General features: G+C 41.0%; 1 protein-coding gene across 1 annotated transcript in view; it reads right to left on the reverse strand.

Annotated features, from left to right (window-relative positions):
- Positions 1–19,243, reverse strand: part of usp43b (ubiquitin specific peptidase 43b) — a 105,862-nt gene that overhangs the window by 50,022 nt on the left and 36,597 nt on the right. Inside the window, exons 3-4 of the mRNA XM_021319165.2 lie at positions 18,636–18,739; positions 6,195–6,287 (exon numbers count right to left, since the gene is read on the reverse strand). Coding sequence (XP_021174840.2) covers positions 6,195–6,287; positions 18,636–18,739 — 197 coding nt within the window. The remainder of the gene's footprint in view (positions 1–6,194; positions 6,288–18,635; positions 18,740–19,243) is intronic.

Raw genomic sequence — 19,243 nt, forward strand, 5'->3', positions numbered from 1 at the left:
ATTAAGTATTTAGAATTATGTTTTTGTTAAAACAAAGTGTAACTTTGAAATAAAAACGACATTTATAAACTAGACAAATGCAAAAAAAAAAAATACGTAAAATAAAATGGACGACCCTGATAACAGTGAAATTGGACCGAAATGTGCAGAAAGACAGATTAAAAACTCATAGAGACGCGAAGACTTTATAAATATTGAGAAAGTAAAGTGTCACAGAGGTAGTAAACTGTAATTTCTCATTTTCAGATTGATGTTTCTATCAGTCTGGGGCGTGTAAAAATTTTATGCTAACTGAAACTTTTTTGTATATTGTCAAACCGGTTCCAAACTTTTGGGACTTGATTTAGTTTCAACAACCCTAACACTCATTCTCCAAAATCTAAGGTACGGTTGCTCTTGAGCGCTAGTTAAACCAGAAAGACTTCAACATTATTCTAGTGATCAACTAAGTGAGCCGTTGTAAGGTTTAAGAACAGAAACTGTGCATCTACAGCAGCCATCACAATTATTAGCACCTACAATAGAGATATTAAATAGAAATAGCTTTACAGTACATTGAAAAACGAATAATTAGAGATCCTGGATTCCACGCTTTTTTTCTGGAAGGCCATTCCTGTCTTTTAAAAGTCACAACTAGGGCTGTGTGATAAATCGATTTAAACTATTAATTCAAATTTACAATTTTTCAAAATGTAGTCTTTGGAAAACCTGGATTTTAATTAGCCAATGCACTTACCAAGCTTCCATGAAGAGAATAGCATGCAATGCTGAGTATCCATTTAGGAAAATATATTGGCAAAATATTGTAAAGAGGAAAGTTTTTTTTTATTACCATAGTACAAGTCACTTTCATTTATTTATTAACAACCCACCAACAAGTTGGAGGAATTCATCAAAGTCTACCCATATTATTTGCTCAGTGTCTCAGGAGTCTCTTTGAAACACCAGAACGTTAATCAAACCTGACCTCAAACATGCGTTTTTAACATTACCCACCGGTTCGTTGTGAGTTCATGCATTTGACTAACAAGGTTAAACTCTCCAGGATCAAAGTTTGGCATACCAGTAATCGGTTCGGGTTCAGTTTTATGGAATCAGTTTCCAACTCCAGCTATTGGCTGTAATTTTGACAAAGATATGACTTGCAAGCAGTTTAAGATCCTCCCACATAAACACAACGGGATGCAATCTGACTGAGTCGTTCGATAACCCTTGAAATGTTCTTCTTTGAGTTAATACTTGGTGGAATTACCTGTGAGCTCTAGGTTTTACGCTTATGCTCTTTTCTGACAGCAAAGTTCTTTTTCCTTGCCTGTGTTTAAGACAGGTCAAATACACAAACTCTCTTTCTGATCAGAGACATCTAAACGTCTACTCATGCAGCTTTGGGAGCTCCTTTTAGGTAGATCAAGTGGTGTGCATCAATTTTCTGTAATTGCTTAAAACGTGTTCAGGCTTGATAAGATGAGTAGTAATAAGATATAAGGGGGTGTCCATTGAAGGCATTGCAAAATTTCTATGTGCTTGATTTATGATAATCAAGCCAAAGATTAAGAAGAGTTTTGAAAGCAAGGTTATGCTGAAGGTTATAAGCACTTAATTTAATACCTGTGGCAGGTAGTAAAAATCCAGACTAGCTGCTCCTGGAGAGTGAGGCTAATGGCTAGTCCAAGACGGGCCAAGACCTAAATAGACTTCTCAGCAATGTTATATTAGTTCACGTTGGTGTAGATCTCCATCATCTGGGGCATTACAGTCGTATTCCCTTTAGAGAAGGCAACTGAAGCTGCTCTCTTGATTATTGGTTTGATTATGGTTTAAAGCAGGGGTGGCCAAGTCCAGCCTAAAGAGTTGGTTTCCTGTTTGATTTAGATATCTCCCTGTAATCTTGCCTGCAAGCTGAATTCTTGCAGTATTTGTGCTTTCATAAAACACACGAGAATACATCTTGACCCGCTCGTGCTTCAACCATTTCGAGAAGTAACCCAGAAAGAGTCAGCCAATCACGTTGGGATATTAGTATTATGGTTTGAGGCGCGACATACCGGCTGTGACGAAAGCAAGAGCTGACGAGCCGACAGCCGAACCAAAATAAACATGGCAGCACAGGAGGATTCACACGTAGCTGCTGCTATCATCTGTTTTGAGAGAATTCACAATTTCTTCTTTGAAAAAAGAACAGGAAAGATGCCTTAACTAGCTTATCTTCTTGTAGTTTCTCATGATGCGTGATGCGTTTTAATTTGACACAGTGATTAGCTAAAACCAACCTTTGGTAGGTGACCAAAAGGTGTCGTTTCGGCCAGTCCGCTTGGAAAGTTCTGCTGAATGTCCCGCTTTTCCCTGAATGGGAGCAGTCCAGATTGATAATGTGCAGAATGTACATTATAAATCTGGTTGGCCAGGTTAATTGTCTTGCTCAAGCACAGCAGAAATAATGAAGGAAATGACCTCATTGTATGTCATCATACGGGTTCTTGAGAGGCCTTGTAATGAATCATTCCACTGATTCATGTGTATTGAACCAGAAGAACTTCTAAAGCATCCAGGACACCTTCTCTCGGTCTAGATTTCACCACTCTTCGTTTTAAAGCGTCATGAAAACAAAGCTTGTACACCCTGCTATGAAGTTTTTGAGATCAGAGCCATTTTAAGACGGTGGAGATCTACAATGATCTCTGGCCCCTTTCAGGCTACAAGTTAGCTTCGGCCTCCATGTCCAACTCATCTTATTTATACTTGAGGCCTCTTTACTGCAGGAAAGATGTTAACTCCTTCTAACATTTAAATACAGCCTCACCATTAAAATTCTTAACCATCCCTTCAAGCTCTGGCCATCCATCTAGTAGGAGAATGACTTGGTTGTTTAGTTATTCCAAGTAAAAGTGAATTTAATCAGAAAAACTACAAAAATGTCAGTGTTTTTACACCATCTGCTCAAGAACGACATCTTTCTTGATAGGTGCTGGCAAACAAGCTGAAATGTTCACCTGGATGAGACATTTTTCCTACATGACAATGTGCAATGCAAGACAAACGATCTGAGTAAAAAATGCATGGACCTCTGAGAGGACAGGAGTTTGAACTCCTAACCACAGTAAATGTTGGTTTGAGAACAAAAAGTACGTGTTTTTGGCTTACAGAGCTCTTCTCAATGTAAGTGAGCTGAACCATTCACTCAGGGAAATGCTTCTAAACATGCTTTAAAAGACAACCCATCTGTTTAAACCCTTGGTCTCGCCCTAACTGCCATAAATAAAAGAGAAGACTGTCAATCTGGCACTCTGTCAGCATGAATCACCTAAAACTATCTCCTAAATTAACGGGGACGTTAGCTGAACTATTACGGCCAATTAAAAAGAGTAGGAACCCAGAAGGAAATAACAAATTAGCAGAAAAATCACTGTCGGTCAAGAAGGAACAGTAGCTAGGCTTGACATACGGCTTTAAATGCGAAGCATAGTTAAAAAAAATTAATCCATTACAGTTTGGGAAACGCCTGTGATTGAAATATTTTCTGCTGATAATTCTGTGACACGAATGCTTTTTCCTTCTGGCTCCAGCGTAAAGGACTTTTACACACAACGAAGGCCGTATAGTTCTCTACAACAGACGGCTCGGCAGGAGCTGCTGTGTGCTTCGAGAGCTCAGCCTAAAAGGATGGGCAATGGAAAATATAGGAAAGGCTTTCTGTTTAGTAGTGGAACTATATGAGTGTATTACGGTTAAAAAAAAACAAAAAAAAAACAGACTTCATCCTGTGCCTAACAAAATTGTAACGTTAAGGCCTCTGACATCAATGTGCTTTCTTGTTATTTCATGTAACACAAAGTAACACATGTTCTTTGTATAAAAACTGTAAAATCCATTGTGGTCCCCATGAATCAGTATTCTGTAGAAACAGCCCTCATAGCATTTACAGCTGCAGGTTTGTAGAGGTTTGACCTACCAGCATTGTGTATTTGCCCATCCTGGTTTGCAAAACAGCTCAAGCTCGGTCCAACTTAATGGAAAGCGTCAGTGAACAGGAACTTTTCAAGTCATATCACACAGTCCGAGTTTAATTTAGGTCATGACTTTGATTGGGCCATTCTACTAGATGGATTTGGTTTGATTTAAACTACTTCATTGAATCTCTGGGTGTATGTTTAGTGTTGTGGCCCTGCTGGATGCCAAACCTGCACCCCCTGTATCAAGTCTTGTGTAGGCTCTTAAAGCCTGTGTTCGGCTCCATCTTCCCATGAACTCCAACCGGCTTTTCTGTCGTCAGTGAAGGAAAGCATGATGCTGCTGCTACCATTTTCGTTGACAGGAGTCGGTGGTGTTGTGGACATCTCCCTGAAGAAAGGCTCAGTGAGAGAGGAATGGAAAGAATTTGGCAAGAAAAACAGCGTCGTACCCTAGCTGGTAAGAGGTTCTTAAGAAGTTACAGCTTTTGGAGAAATTGCCTCGACGCATCACTTTATCAGAGGGATTTTTATTCCCTGCGAGAAAGAACCTCTCCACAGCCCCCACCCACGTTCAGTCCCATGCCCTCTGTACACATACTGTAAATCACCAGGTTGCCAAAAGTATTCACTCACCCACCCAAATAATTGAAACCACGTGTTCCAATCCCTTCCATGCCCACAGGTGTGTAAAACAAGCGGCTAGGCCTGCAGATTGTTTCTACAAGCCTTTGTAAAAGATCAGGAGCTCAGTGAACTCCAGCGTGGTTCTGACGGGAAGTCACCTGCGCAACAAGTCCTGCTGTGAAATGTCCTCACTGCTACAGATTCCCCAGTCTGCTGTCAGTGGTGCTATAACAACGTGGGAGCGTCAGAAACTCTGCCACAAAGCGATGGGCCACGTAAGCGGACGGAGCGGGGCCAGCGGATGCATGCAGAGGCGCATTTTGTGCAGAGGTCGCCCATGTTCCGCAGAGTCGATCGCTACAGAACCTCCAAACGTCATGTGGCCTTCAGATCAGAACAAGAACAGTTTGTAGAGAGCTTCATGGAATGGGTTTCCACAGCTGAGCAGCTGGACACCAACACACCAACCAAGACTGGGGTTCCTCCTGGCTGGTGCGCAGTTGCTTTTTATTCTCGGCTGAAGGGTTAACGCGGTGCTTTGTTAGATCTTCAGAGCTTGGGATATTATAACCTAATGCTAAGCTCAAACGTCTGCACAACCTTCTCCTCGACCTTTTTGCTTTGTCCCTTGTTCTTGACGATGCTGCTTGTTCACGAATGTTCTCCAACAAACCTCTGAGGACTTTACAGAATAGCTGTGTTTATATTGAAATCAAATTTTACCAACCGGGTCCTGATTGGTGGCGCTGGACACTATTTAGGGGTATGAGAGTAAAGGGGGGGGAGGGGGGTTGGGGGTGAAAGCCTCACTTTTTAGAGTTTTACTACATTATTATGCATTACTTTATGTTGGCCTTACACATAATTTGTGGCTCTACTTTGTCGACATCTGAGAAAGTCTTAGGTACAAGAATGCTTTAGCTAGACAGTGGATGCATTTCATTTTTACCTGCTGATTTGGTGTGTGTGTGTGTGTGTGTGTGTGTGTGTGTGTGTGTGTGTGTGTGTGTGTGTGCGTGAATGCTTGATGAGACCCACAAATACAAAGGCGAATTTGAATGGAGTCTCCCTCTTTAAAAATGCCAGGATTTCCTGAGCAGAATGAGCGTTCTCAACCTGCCACGAAGGATAAGTGGGTGTAGTGAAGTGAGGTTGAATGAGACATTGTTCCTTGATATTGTGAGGCTTTTCCACCAGCTTTTCCTTTTTGATACCAGCCCCAGCAGCTCTAGAGGTTTCTGTTCCAACAGTAAGAAGTGCACAACTAAAGCAGGGAGTCGTCCAGCGAGTCTTCTACTCGTATTTGCTTGTTTTTTCCCCCCTGAAGCTTTTGGAAACAAGTTCAAATGTTCTAAGTTGTGTATTTGCATCCCTGGATTTGACTTTTAGACAAACTCCCCTTGCATATAAACACATAAGCATGCTATCGGAATACAAACATCCACTGCTATGATGATACTTCGGTTTCCTCTTCTTATAAAAAGACCTTGAAGCAGGTTATATCTTCCAGAGAAATGCTGGGTGGGCCTTTTCGTTAACATCTAATAATTTAAAGCAGCCGTGTACAGGTCAACCTGAAAGGATTCAGCGTATCAGCCGACAGCGAACATCAGAGCTCACCTTGTCTGGCGAAGAGGGATGGGCAATGAGATGCAGAGGAAAGGGTCAAAGGTGTTGCTCTGTTTCAGGCAGTGGGGACACGTCAGGGAAGATCTGAGGAAAGGAAAGAACACGAGAAAAAAAAAAAAAGAATCAGCTCGATCTGATCTCTGAATATACTCGCAGAGTCCTTCTGGTTAAGCGTGGCGGGAGTGCTGAAGGTTTAACCTTGTTCTGCAGCGGAACAACGCGGTGAAAATCAAGGCGTTGTTCCGCCCGTGCCCCTTGATCTGATTGTGAGAAAGGAAACGATGAGTGATGCAACTGCTGATGAATCAGAGAGGCAATGGATGTGAGGATTTAGTACAAGCAGCCCCCCCCCTGGGGGGAACCAGAAAAAGGTTTCCATCTTGTTGCGTCACTTTCTGTGAAAAGTATAGGCAACCTTCCACACAGTGATGATATTTCTCCCGTTGCATCTGAATGCTCGCAAATGAATGAAAGCACAATAGAAATATAGGAACAAACCTTTCAATGATTTATGAGTGTGAGGCAATAACTTCAAGTGTGGAGCATCCAAAATCAGACCTTATGAACGGAAAAAATAAAGAAAGTACATTCTTTCCACTTCACAACCCCAAACAACGCATTTTATTGGGATTTCATGCATCAGAGCAGTACAAAGTAGGGCATAATTCCAAAGTGGAAGACCCTTGGGTCAATACAATGTATCTATTGTATACAATTAGGGCCGTCTTCGTGCTGCAGTATTTGACTTCCCCCCAGCATCGCTCTGTGTTTAGCGCCATCTGTTCCCTGATCAAATATAACCACCTTTCCAGCCAGCTGGAAAACAGCATTCCCACAGCATGATGCTGCCACCACCCCAGTAGGGATGATGGGCTTTCATGCGACGTGTTCATTTTTCTGCCACACACAGTGTTTCGTTGGTTGGCCAAAAAGTTCAGTTTTGGTCTCATCTGACCAATAAATCTTCCTCTACATGTTTGTGTTCCCTTCTTGTAGCTCTCTTTTATAATATGGCTGTCTTTTTGCCAGTCTTCCATAAAGTCCAGATTTACGGAGCGCGTATTTAATAGTCCTGTCAACAGATTCGCCCACCTGAGCGGTTGATCTCTGCAGCTCCTCCAAAAGCCCAGCCTGTTAGTGTGGATGGCCATGTCTTGGTGGATTTCAAATAGTGCCAAACACTTTCCATTTTAGATCGTGGATTAAACAGCGCTCAGTGACATGTGCAACATAGCAGGCCTCTGAGGCCTCCACAGAGTTCCTGTGCTAATGCTAAGATGAAATAACACACCAATACACATTATTTACAAATTAGGTCCAACTTTTTTTTTTTTTTTTTTGAAGTTTTACAATAAAGCAAGATTAATATCTGTGTTGGCTCTGCTATTTGTTAACATGACTGTTAGGTTAGTTGAATATTCTAAATGCCCTTAGGTGTGTGTGTGTGTGTGTGTGCATGGTTGTGTGTCGTGTGTGTCTCTGTGTTGCCCTGTGATGGACTGGCGACCCGTCCAACGTTTACCTCGCCTCTCGCCCAATGATTGCAGGAGATAGGCACCAGCCCCCCTGTAACCTTACAAGTATAAGCGGGTATAGACAGTGGATGGAGGAATAAAACGCATAGCACACAATTTTTCCGAGTACGTTTTTACAACTCTGTATGATTAACTTTTACCTTCTGATTCCACACTACATTCCCCGCCAGAACATATTCAACACTGAGGTTGTGACGAAAGAAAATGTGAAGATATTTAAGGGCTAGCACCACTTTTGCAAGGGACCGTATTTAAACAGAACTGCTTTATTTGTTAAGTTTTTGCTTTATTGGTTAAGAGAAATGTTTAACTTTGCAGAGCCAGAAAAGGACTGAAAGCTGAGCGTTAGACTGGAATGTCTGCTCAGGTATAAACACGTTTCAAGTCCATGTTTGTCGTCTCTGTTGCTGCACTCGAACCACAATAATTGTTTTGGGAGATGATATATCAATGGAATCAACAAGGGCGCAATGCGTTTACACGGCTTGCGTATTTCATTTCTTAGACTAGGATCATGGGTGGTATAAATCTGAAGCTGTAGGATGTTTTGATGCCCAAGCCACATAAAGTGAGAATAGGCTTGAGGGTAAAGTAACCAGGCAGCAATAAAACATGGAGTGTAATTATGTTGCGGGGAAACTGAGACAATGAAAATCTTGTTTCTTACATCACAGTAAAGAAAAGAAATATAATGTATGCTGAGCACGACTATTAGTTCAACTGCGTTATATAAGTGAACTGTACTATTTGCTACTAAACCTAAAATTTGACTGTTATAAGCAAACTTTTGAAGTTTTGTGTTGTAGGTCTGCAAATTTTCAAAGCAGGAAGCTTATATATAAATATATATATATATATATATATATATATATATATATATATATATATATATATATATATATATATATATATATATATATATATATATATAAATAAAACCATATAAAACCTTCTCCATCTAGTCCACCCAGCATGTTCACAAGCTGGTGAAGCAGCAATGGCAACGTTCAAAAAACTGCTAACTGGAAGAAAGTGATTTCTAAGCAGAAAGACGAGTTGAGCTTATCTGACCCAATCAAGGTGCTCTTCTGCTTTTGCAGTTCTGGCACATAAAGCTGACAGGTGCATGACAGATGTGGTAGATCATTGTAGCATAACAGTAGCATTAGCATAATTGTTTGTTAGATTTGTTTCTTTAGCCAAACTGAATCATTAGTAAATAGATCTTAGTTTTTCCATCCATCTACTTTGTATACCTGCCTAATCCATGCAGGATCTTGGGTGGGGATTGGGGCCTATCCACAGTGGTCAATGGGCGACAGGCGAGGTAATTCTTCACCACGGTTACCACAGTTAATTGTTGGCTGATTTTCCTCCTAACTGAACTGCAATTCCCTTTTGTTGCTCCAAAATAAACCCTAATGCAAAGAATAATATAAGAATCTCCTTTGTTCTTAAATATTTGATGAAGATTGTTCATTGTTAATGTCAAGACTTCATCCTTCTGACTTATTTTGAGGTCACGAGACCGATTTGTCATTGAAAGCGTCAGAAAATATTGCAGTCTTTCAAAAGCTGCTCGTCCGCCGTGCGTACAAACGGCAGCTGATCAGTTCAGTTCCCGTCCTTCTTGTGATGTCAGCACCCCAAAGGTTAACTAAGGAAAATGAGCATGTTTTTTTTATCTTTTATCTTGTGAGCTTTTTAAAATTAATTATTTTGTGAAACCTGGTGTTCCTGCCAAGAGGGTTAGATCCACTCAGTGAAAATCCATACGTCATTTTTCAGATGTTAGTTCATTTGCCAGTGTACATTTGTAAGTAGGAATATATTTACATATTTCAACCACTTATCCCTAGTCTTATTTTGTATTAGCAAATGCAGCTAGATGAATTGTGGACTTTCACAGAAAGTCGAGCCTACGTAAGTTGATCAAATGGTTTTGTTTTGCTTATAGGAGGCCTCCTGACAGGCTCAGGGGGAGCAGATTGGGGAAGTAAATAAAGCTCTATTCAAGCAAACCCAGCTGACAAGGGCTCTGAGTGGATCTAACCCTCTTGGCAGAGTAGAACGGCTGCCCTACGGATGTCTTATTTTCGCCAGGAAACAGTTAGGGTAACTGCACTCCATGCATGCAAATCGCACTCAGACTCCACTGAAACATAGATGTGCCCTGTCCTGCTCTAAAACACCAGAAGAAAAAAAAAACACAGACGGATGGGGTGATATTCCGGTGATGCTCTAATGGAGTAAGCGTGCAAAGGTTGAGAGGAATGTATCTCCCCGTCTGAGACGCGGCCAAACTGAAGAGACCGGGCTGGATGCTCTGCGGATGGCACGGATTTGAACTCAGCAGAATCGTTTGCGTTTATCAGATGTTTTTCTTTCATTTACTTTAGAAAGTATCCATTGCCAGAAAAAAAAAAAAAAGGTTCTTTCTTTGCTGCCTCTCCTCATAAACTTAAGCCAAATAACTGGCATTGAAATAAATACTCATATCCGGAAAGTAAAGCAATTAGACAAAACAAGAACCACATTTGACTGATTTGAAGAAGGCAGCCGTGGGTGTTCCAGAGAAAAGTGCCATCAGAGTAAGACGAGCTGCGCTGAAACTGCGGCACGTCTGTAATCTGAAACGCTTGGCTGCCCGTCGCTTGGCTTCAGTGCAGTGAACACCGTTTGACTGATACTTTCATGTCACTGTGTGAAATTCACAAACCTCAAATCTGGTGAGTCACCAGCCGGTTGAACGATTTCCATCTTTAAATTTTTGTTTTAAGACCTCTCACTAAATTGGAAAAGGGTATGCAGAGTGCTTAGCAAAAGTATTCACAGCCCTCAGACAGTTTTTCCTCTCGTTTGCCATTTATAAAAAGAACCCCCCCCCCACCCCGCCCCCCCCCTGCACCGCCCCGCCCGTCCGGCTGCATGATGCTGCCTCCACCATGTTTCAACATGGGGTTGCCGTTACCAGGGTGGTGTGCAGTGTCGGTTTAGACCGGGACTTTGACTAGGCCATTCTAACACATGCATCTGCTTTCATCTAAGTTGTTCCACTGTAGCAAATTATTGCAACAATGTTTAACATGTTGGCCAAAAAGTTTAGTTTTGGTCACATCTGAGCAGAGCGCTCCTCTTCCACATGTTCACTGCGTCCCCAACATGACTTGTGTCAAACTACAAACAGCTTTCAGCGATGGCTTTGGCTTTGCGACTCCTCCATAAGATTTGTGGAGTTCTGTTTTAAGCTTCTACGCACCTTTCTCCACGTTCTGCCTTCTTTGTTTACATGACGCTCTTTGCTCACTAATGTTCTTTGACAAATGTCCAGGGCCTTCACAGAACAGAGGGATTTATACCACCCACAGGTTAACTACCTAGGTGTAGGTGATTGGTTGTAAAGGGGGTAAAGGGGGCTAAACACAAATAAATCACATTTATCAGACTTTGATTTGAAATAAACACAGCAGATTTATAATTTCTTTCTTTCCACCTAATAACTGCAAATGCCAGATTGCACTGATCTATCTACTCAAAATCCCAATAAAATACATTGAGGTTTGCAACGCTTTCGCAATGCACTGCAATACATTAGCGATGACAGAAAGTATTTGCATTCTGTAAAAAAAAAAAAAAAATGCATCTCCAAATTTGTCTAAACGTGTCATAAAATCCCAAACATCTAATATGACCCGCTCCATACTACGAGGAGATAAAACAAATTAAGACGAAATAGCTCTTAGCTCCTCTAGCTTTGACTGTGATTGGCATGTTTGAGCACGTCTAATGGCTGCGATGACGGTACGCTGGACAAACGGGGCTATTACAAGAATAAATCTCCAGTCCGTCAACTCTGGAGACTGCATCACACCGGACGCTGCACGGAGACTCGTTATACAAGCAGTAGCGGAGGCGCAGGAGGAAAAGGGGGACGCGAGTCAAGCATTATTTGGTCGAAGTCAAGTCCCGGTGACGACTGGTGTTTATTTTCACCCAGCTCGATGCATGTTGCCTGTAGTTTTTGTATTCTTAAAACAGACTCTGGCGCTCTCTGCACCATCTCTCACCCACTCTCCTTGGCTGGGACAGTGCTTGAGTGGGAGATGGAGCGGATTCTGCCTGCAAGGCTGCTAATTGTGCTTGTTCCTGTGTAGACACACCCCGATGTGTCACTGCCGAAACATTTGACAGCGAGGTTGGCAATTAAGAGCTGTGCTCCAACAGATGTATTACTGGTAGTCACACGGAGCTGTCAATTTCCAGAGGAATTAGCAGATGGAAGGCGGCGCAGACAAGCAGGGATATTAGCTACTCGGTGTAGAAAGGCAGCAGTATAGAAAACCATGATCAGACATAGAATCTTTATAATTGATCATCTTCTTGAATGGTTTATTGATTATGGGGTGTAGTGGCTGTAGTGACAACAGAAGTAGAGTCCACGGTGAATGTCACGGCTGTTAAAATGCCATCTTCTTTGAGATATGAAAAATAGTTTAGAACCTTTTCTACCTTTAATCTGACATAAAGTATATACTGCTCAAGACAAAGACAAAGACACATCTGCAATAACCTGGTTGCACAACCCCTCAAACAGACAATTTTCTGAGGGAACTTTTGATTGGACTTCAGCATTCTTTCTTCTATGGTACACAATAGCCATCATTTTCTGAAGAGCCGGATGTACCTGAAGTACAGTTCAGCCATACTCATTGGATTTTATTGATATTTGCTCATTTCTATCTTTTACATAAAGCCGCAGTTTGCAGAGTCTGGAAGAAAAGGCTTGTCTTTCAATTCTGCTCCTTAACCCAAAGGAAAAATTTAGGCCTCCTTGCTAATCTACCTGCATCTCCCAAAACCTCATGGAATAAAGTATTGCAATCTAATGAAACTTGTTATTTTGGCTACAATTTTATTAAGCATGGCATAAAAACAAAGCACAATTCCCCCCCAAAAAACCTGTACCAAACTCCTGGAGTCTGCTTCAGAGCTGGAGATGAAGATCAATGTTTTTTCAGCTTAACAAATGTACATAAACCCCCCCCCCCCCCCCCCCCCGGCCAAAGAAAAAACAGAGTTCACGAGAGGCAAATGCAAGTTTTGATACAGCTGAGCCAGAGTTTAGACCTAAATCTGACAGAAAATCTGTGGAGTCACTTGAAGAGTCACATCCAATGGATTTGGAGAAATTTCACAAGGCAGAGTGGGCAAATATTGCCACGTTGCTGATAAACTCTCATTATGTCGAAGAATGAATGCTGAAACTGAATAAAAATGTGACCTCCCACTTTTCCAATTCATGTTGCAACATAGTAATACCCGTAGTTTAATAACTTGACTCTCGCCAGATGGATTTCGCTCCGCAGAGATCCACAAAGCCATCTGGGATTGCTCTAATGGAGATGTATTTCAGAAGGAGGGGCCTTATCAAAAATCCTAGCATATTATTGGATAAACCACTTGTCCCGCATCTTTTCTGGCGTGCTACTTTGCCATTTGGAAGATCAAGCTCTTGCCAAACCCAATTGGGAGTAGGGCGAAAAACTCGTTTCCACTAACAAAAGCCTTCAAAGTCGTTCTCTGGTGTTCTTTTAAAGAATTAATATTCGGTACACTGGACATTACTGATGAAATGGCAGCATCAATGTTACCGCTTGCTTCCTCGCTGCGAGCTGCCATTGTTGTCTGAATCCTGATTGGCTCGTCCATTTTATGGGGTATTGAAATCCCTCCCAGTGGCAGCGAGTCCAGATGGATGTGTGGAGCCGTGGGGAGCTCTGCGGAACAACATCCTTTTGGCGAGAGTGGATTTAATTTTTTATTTAATTTTTTTTCTTTGTTTGTGACATTGTACAGGATATATGTCACATTAAAGTCAGGCCATGATTTATCATTGTTTCATCAGTTTACAGCACAGAAACATCTTAACAGGGGTGTGTAGACTTTGCACATCCACTGCACGTGGTATAATGATACAACTGAAATGAAAGTGAATGATCCAGATGCACAACAACAGATGCAGATTGTGCCTATTAATAACTGTGTTTTTATCTCCAAGAACTCTGACTAATGGGAGCCATGAGGACATCCAGCTGTGTGGTGATGGTCTTACTGTTTTTCAGCGAAATACATTAGTGGTTATGAGAGCTGATTAAAGAAAAATTCCCCGTGAAATAAATTACACAGGCATTAACAGACTATTATAAATACATAAAAAACTTGTCCATTGGCAGAGTTAAGTATGCTAATTATTTCAGTACAAATGAACGCGCTCTGGAGAGGCACTAGAGAAGAATACAAATTTTCTCCCCTGGGAGCCACATAACGTCATAACCACAATTTATCGTGTTCTACCTTTGTAGTTTTGGACATTTCATACTCGAACAATTTGAAGTGTAGCTGTATGCTAAGATCTTTCATACCTACTTTGTGTGATGGTATATAAACCAGGGGGATGTTCCTTAACCGTTTTGACAACCAGTGATCTCAATTTATTTTTCATAATCTACACATAGTCTGCTGTAAGGAAATTTGGGACTTGAATGAAATTATACATACCAGCAGAAGGTCACAGTAGTATTTTGGTTTGATCAATGTCATAAATTTTTACATTTTAAATCTGGCACTTACAGGAACCAGAGCTACAATCTATAGAAACACATTGTAAAAAAGTCTTCAGAAAACAATATGTGATTAAATAAATCAAAAGAGAAACATCTGTATTTATATTACTATTTGATCCTATAACCCAGAAAATAGCTTTGAAGAAAAATAAATTGATATGCATCAGGTTAACCACATGGGAATGGAAAGAAAGAAGGGACAAAATGGTGACGTGTGGGTACAACATTTGTAGACCAGTTTGCTAAAGGGCAAACTCATTTGGAGCTTGAGGGGTAGGCATGGGTGGGTTTGTGATTTCAAGCTTTACAAAATTTCAATTATATTGCCCCCTGCTTTGAACTTAATTTATTGAAATACAAAAGAACGAACAAGGTTTTTCCCAGTTGTATGAAGCATAGAGTAAAGGGCAAAACACAACGTGTATATAAACTAGAAAAAACATTTTGGGTTGTGACTGGCTCCTGTATATTGCTCCAACGGGAACTGCCCAGTGGGTTTTTATAGCATATCGTGGCAATTTGACAGGAATCCTGGAAGCTACAAGAGTTGTTATATTTCTTAGTACCAATTTAATTCATAATGACAAAAAGAATTCTCAATTCTTGACAAGTAAAATGATACAAACGTTATACTGTTCATTGTTATGGAAACCAAAGAGCATCATGATGGATTAAACTTTTGGTACAACACTGCACTTGTGCTTAATTTAATTTGTCCTGGAAATCACAGCTTGGATCTGGGAATGGTGTCTCAACCCATAATTAGTGTTTTAGAAAGTCAGTGGGATTTGCTGATTGATTTGTTTTGGTGATAACTAATAACTATGCACGAAAATAATGCTTTATCTTCCCTTTCTGTGTGGAAACACTAAACGGACATGTTCACATGTAATAACCCATGTCCTGTACATATGGAACCATTGTATATCCTGCACTTGCTGCTATTGCTAACTTCTGGTTAGACCTAAACTGCATTTTGTTGCCTTGTACCTGTAACTGTGTAATAACAATAAAGTTGAATCTAATCTAATCTAAAAATCGAATCTAATTTTTACATACATACACACTTTTAATATTTACGTTGTTTGGGGCAGCCATATTGGATACCGAACTTCTGGCTGAGTGGTGACCTTTCCCAATTCAGAATTCAGATTTCAGGACATGTTCTTGTTCTTTTTCTGACTAAGAAATAATAAAATCTGACTCCTGCATGCATATAGAACATTGCTATACAACAATTGTTTCTCTTTCAATCAAAAACACATAATGAAGTTATTGAAGTATGCTTTTCTCTTAAATGAAATGAAATTCTGGACTCTGAAAATAAACAATTCGGTATCTGACAGTTGAAGCTTTGAAAAAGTCTTTACTTCAGAAATGAACAATATTAAACTCTATTTGAAAATTTCAGCAATGTTTCATAATTATGTTCACAAAGTCCCAAGCAGTATTGACTTTTGAACTACCTCAAAACCTAGTTTTGCCTTTTATTAGAAATTTTGCTTTCTCTGTTTTAAACTCCTTTTATATTAGAAAAAAAGTTGCACATGGTTCTGCTGTAGATAAGAACTGATTAGAATTTTGAATCTCTTCTTCTTCTACCACACATATTTTTGTAAAAACTGTAATATATAAAAATAAAATAAGGAATCAATCAAAACATTGTTCCTAGTCTTCCTGCTGTACACAGGCATTTATATTAGGAGCAGAGGTGACTTAACACTGTGCTAATAATAGTAAAACCTTGTGTTATAGCAACTTTTTTAACAAAGACAAAATGATTGCAGGTTGTAGAAAGAATCGGTAACGGGAGGCACACGTCACACAGAGGTTTCCAGAAAGGGGCAGAGACAGGATACAAATCCAGGTTCCAGGCTTAGGGATGTTCATTGGAGGAAGAATTATCCAGGCAAGGGCTGAGGCAGGCTGGGTCAATACACGGTTCAGGTAGTCGAGGTCCAGAACCAAAAGCCAACAGGAAAATCCGACAGGGGCAAGACAGGCAGGAGAAATTACAGGAATGAGACAGGCAGGCAATCAAGGACCTCTGAATGGTTTACTCATGGTGGCTTTCAAGAATCTGGCAGTTACACACTGGGAGAGGATAGAATATATAGTGCTCATCCCAGGTGCAGCAACTCCACTTAATTGGCGCCGCTGCAGGTGTAACTACTCAGACCATGATTACCTGTTCAGAGCGGATGCAAGAGCAGGGAATTGCATCATAAGACTGCAGACAGGAGTTTCACAGGCAGGGACTCACAGAATCATTACAGCGGATTAGATTTTTGAATTTTGCTCTATTCAGTTTCACTTTGCTCTAATCGTGCATCTACTGTTCGCCTATTTGGGGCCCTTCACATCACTCGAAAAGCATCATTCGCATCGTGGACAGCTAATTTGCTCCTGAAAGCCCCTTTATATAGAGATAAAATGTGAATCACTTGCTCTAAACAACTCTTTCGCATATGGTGTGAACGCACCTTAAGTCTGAGGTTTCAAAAAGGCTGCCAACATTTCCAAATCCAAAATGTTTCTTGACAGACTGAATCACCCGTGGACATGTCTCAACATGTCGTAGATAATACAGTTTTCTTTTAAAAAACATGTTTGTCCTTTTAATTTATTTTAAAAACCTCACTGAGGCCGAAAAAGTTTGCGGCTTCTTCCCACTGTAACAACTTCCACACCAAAGAGTGTTGCTGTCAAAATTTCATGGCAGGACTTATTTATGTTGAGTTCAATGACTGGCAAAAGATGATAATTTTCCCTTTCTGACTGGCCTGGACAGAGTTGTGCTGGATCCCGGGCTGCTGGGACATGGCACGGGTCAGAGCAGATCGAGAAGAATATTGGACAATTATCAGCCGTTTCTCTGGTAGTCTCTAGTCTGTTGGCTTTCTAGTATTTTAACTTAGCCTCGTGAGACCGTCCTGATCTCGCGAGCTTTCAAGGTTTCACTTGCAGATCAGTCTGGCTACTTTCCGTTAAAGAAAATTTGGAGCAGTTTACCAAACGAACGTCCAATCAGCGTTGGCTTTGAGGCGGGTTGAGGTGTGACGTAACGAGAAGCGCGACAGTTCAGTCTAAAGAATATGGCGGCTTCAGCCGATGAAACTAGCGTTAGCGTGGCTATAGAGCAAGTTTTATTGGAATTACAGAGTATTTCTTTGCTGAGCTAACGAGCCTTTACCTGCTGCAGCAAGAGTAGCTTGGCTTGTGGTTGTGTTTTGTGGTTGTGTGAAGCATGTTGACGAGTACGTCATATGCTTCGTTGATCTGATTGGTTTATTTGGCCCGTTTATCACCAACATAGGCCAATCAGCTAACCAGTATTTTCGCCCCTTCCCAAAATTTCTTCAATGGAAGGTTTCCAGATGGATATGCGGAGCAAATCCATCTGGCGGAGTAAGGTTAATTTTAACTAACAATAACTTGAGATCTAATATAAATAATTTAAATTCTAAAAAGTCTGTAATAGACTGATTTAAAATCATTGTTGTACATAAATGAAATTGCTAAGTTTAATTTTAAACGGGCTGTCACTGTACATTGAAAAGAAAGGTTTGATAAAGAGAGAAAAAAACGACAAAGCAGGTCAAACAAAAGCAGTTTTCTTCATATAAAATTTCACAACAGTTCATGCAAATGTTATCATGGCCCTTTGCAACCACCTCTTGGTTCATCAGGACAGTTGAGTAGTTAAAAAATAACAATGTATCTACTGATATTAACTACACATCAGCTCTTCAGAAAACCCAAAAAATCCAAGCCACCCCACAGAGTGAACCTGGGATTGTTTGTGTACGGTAACTTTTTAAGCTGTGACCTTTCAGTTGACATTTAGTTCACAACAGCACAACTATTGTATGGTAAACTTAACTCTTAACACAAATAGGTTAGTATGTGTGTGTGTGTGTGTGTGTGTGTTTGTGTTGGTGGGGGGCTGCAACAAAGATAAAACCTTGTGCTGACATTTTGTTTTGGGTACAATAAAAGACGCCCCACTGTGAGCTGGTTAAGTACTGAGAACACAAATCTTTAAGGCAAAAATCAGCCCTTGATCTACTGTACACCCAGCTACTCTTGGACAATGGAAATCCACGGGCGGTTTTACATCAACAAGTGCTTCACACCCCCACATGATCACATGATGGTAGCGCTCATCCCAGGAAATCACTGGGTAGTCACAAGAGCCCCGCTGCTCCTTTGTTGCTTTCGCAGGATTAATTCAAAGCAGATGTGATCGTGGAGTGCTTAGAGGACAAACTCACTTATACTGAGCCTGGAAATGCTCCTGGACAAAGCTGTGCTGGATCCTGGGCTGCTGGGACTGGATCGTGTCGGGACACGGCGCCCTCTCCGCTCCACCGGGACCCTGCGGAACAGAGGAGGTCGTTGTGAACACTGCGACGTTAACGTTCTTTTAAAGTTTTGTGACGTCCTGCTAAAACAGTCGCTTAATAAGTCAGAGAGAAGTTTTTCACGCTGATACATGGGAAGCAGGTTTTAGGACATCAAGCTTGTATTTCAGCCAAAAATTCACTTTCAAAAGAGAGAGAAAGGCTGACCTCGCATAACTTTACCCACCCCCACCCCCTGTCTGCTCTCTTTTATCTCTGCACCTACAGCAGCGAGGCTGGCCTTGGATGCAGACAGAAGAAGAGCGGGGAAAAAAATGGGCTGATTACTAAAAGACTCGCAAGGTCACAAAACAAATGTGAGGGATAGGGTAATGTACACAGAGCGGGACAGACAATAGCACAGTGATTACAAGGTTGTCTTTATTACCACACCTATAGTACATCACATAGCACATAACTTTTTCCCCTTTGTGTCACTTTACAACCCCAAGCTTCGGTTCATTTAATTGGGATTATTA

Source organism: Fundulus heteroclitus, chromosome 16 (genome assembly GCF_011125445.2).
Source record: "Fundulus heteroclitus isolate FHET01 chromosome 16, MU-UCD_Fhet_4.1, whole genome shotgun sequence".
NCBI lineage: Eukaryota > Metazoa > Chordata > Actinopteri > Cyprinodontiformes > Fundulidae > Fundulus > Fundulus heteroclitus.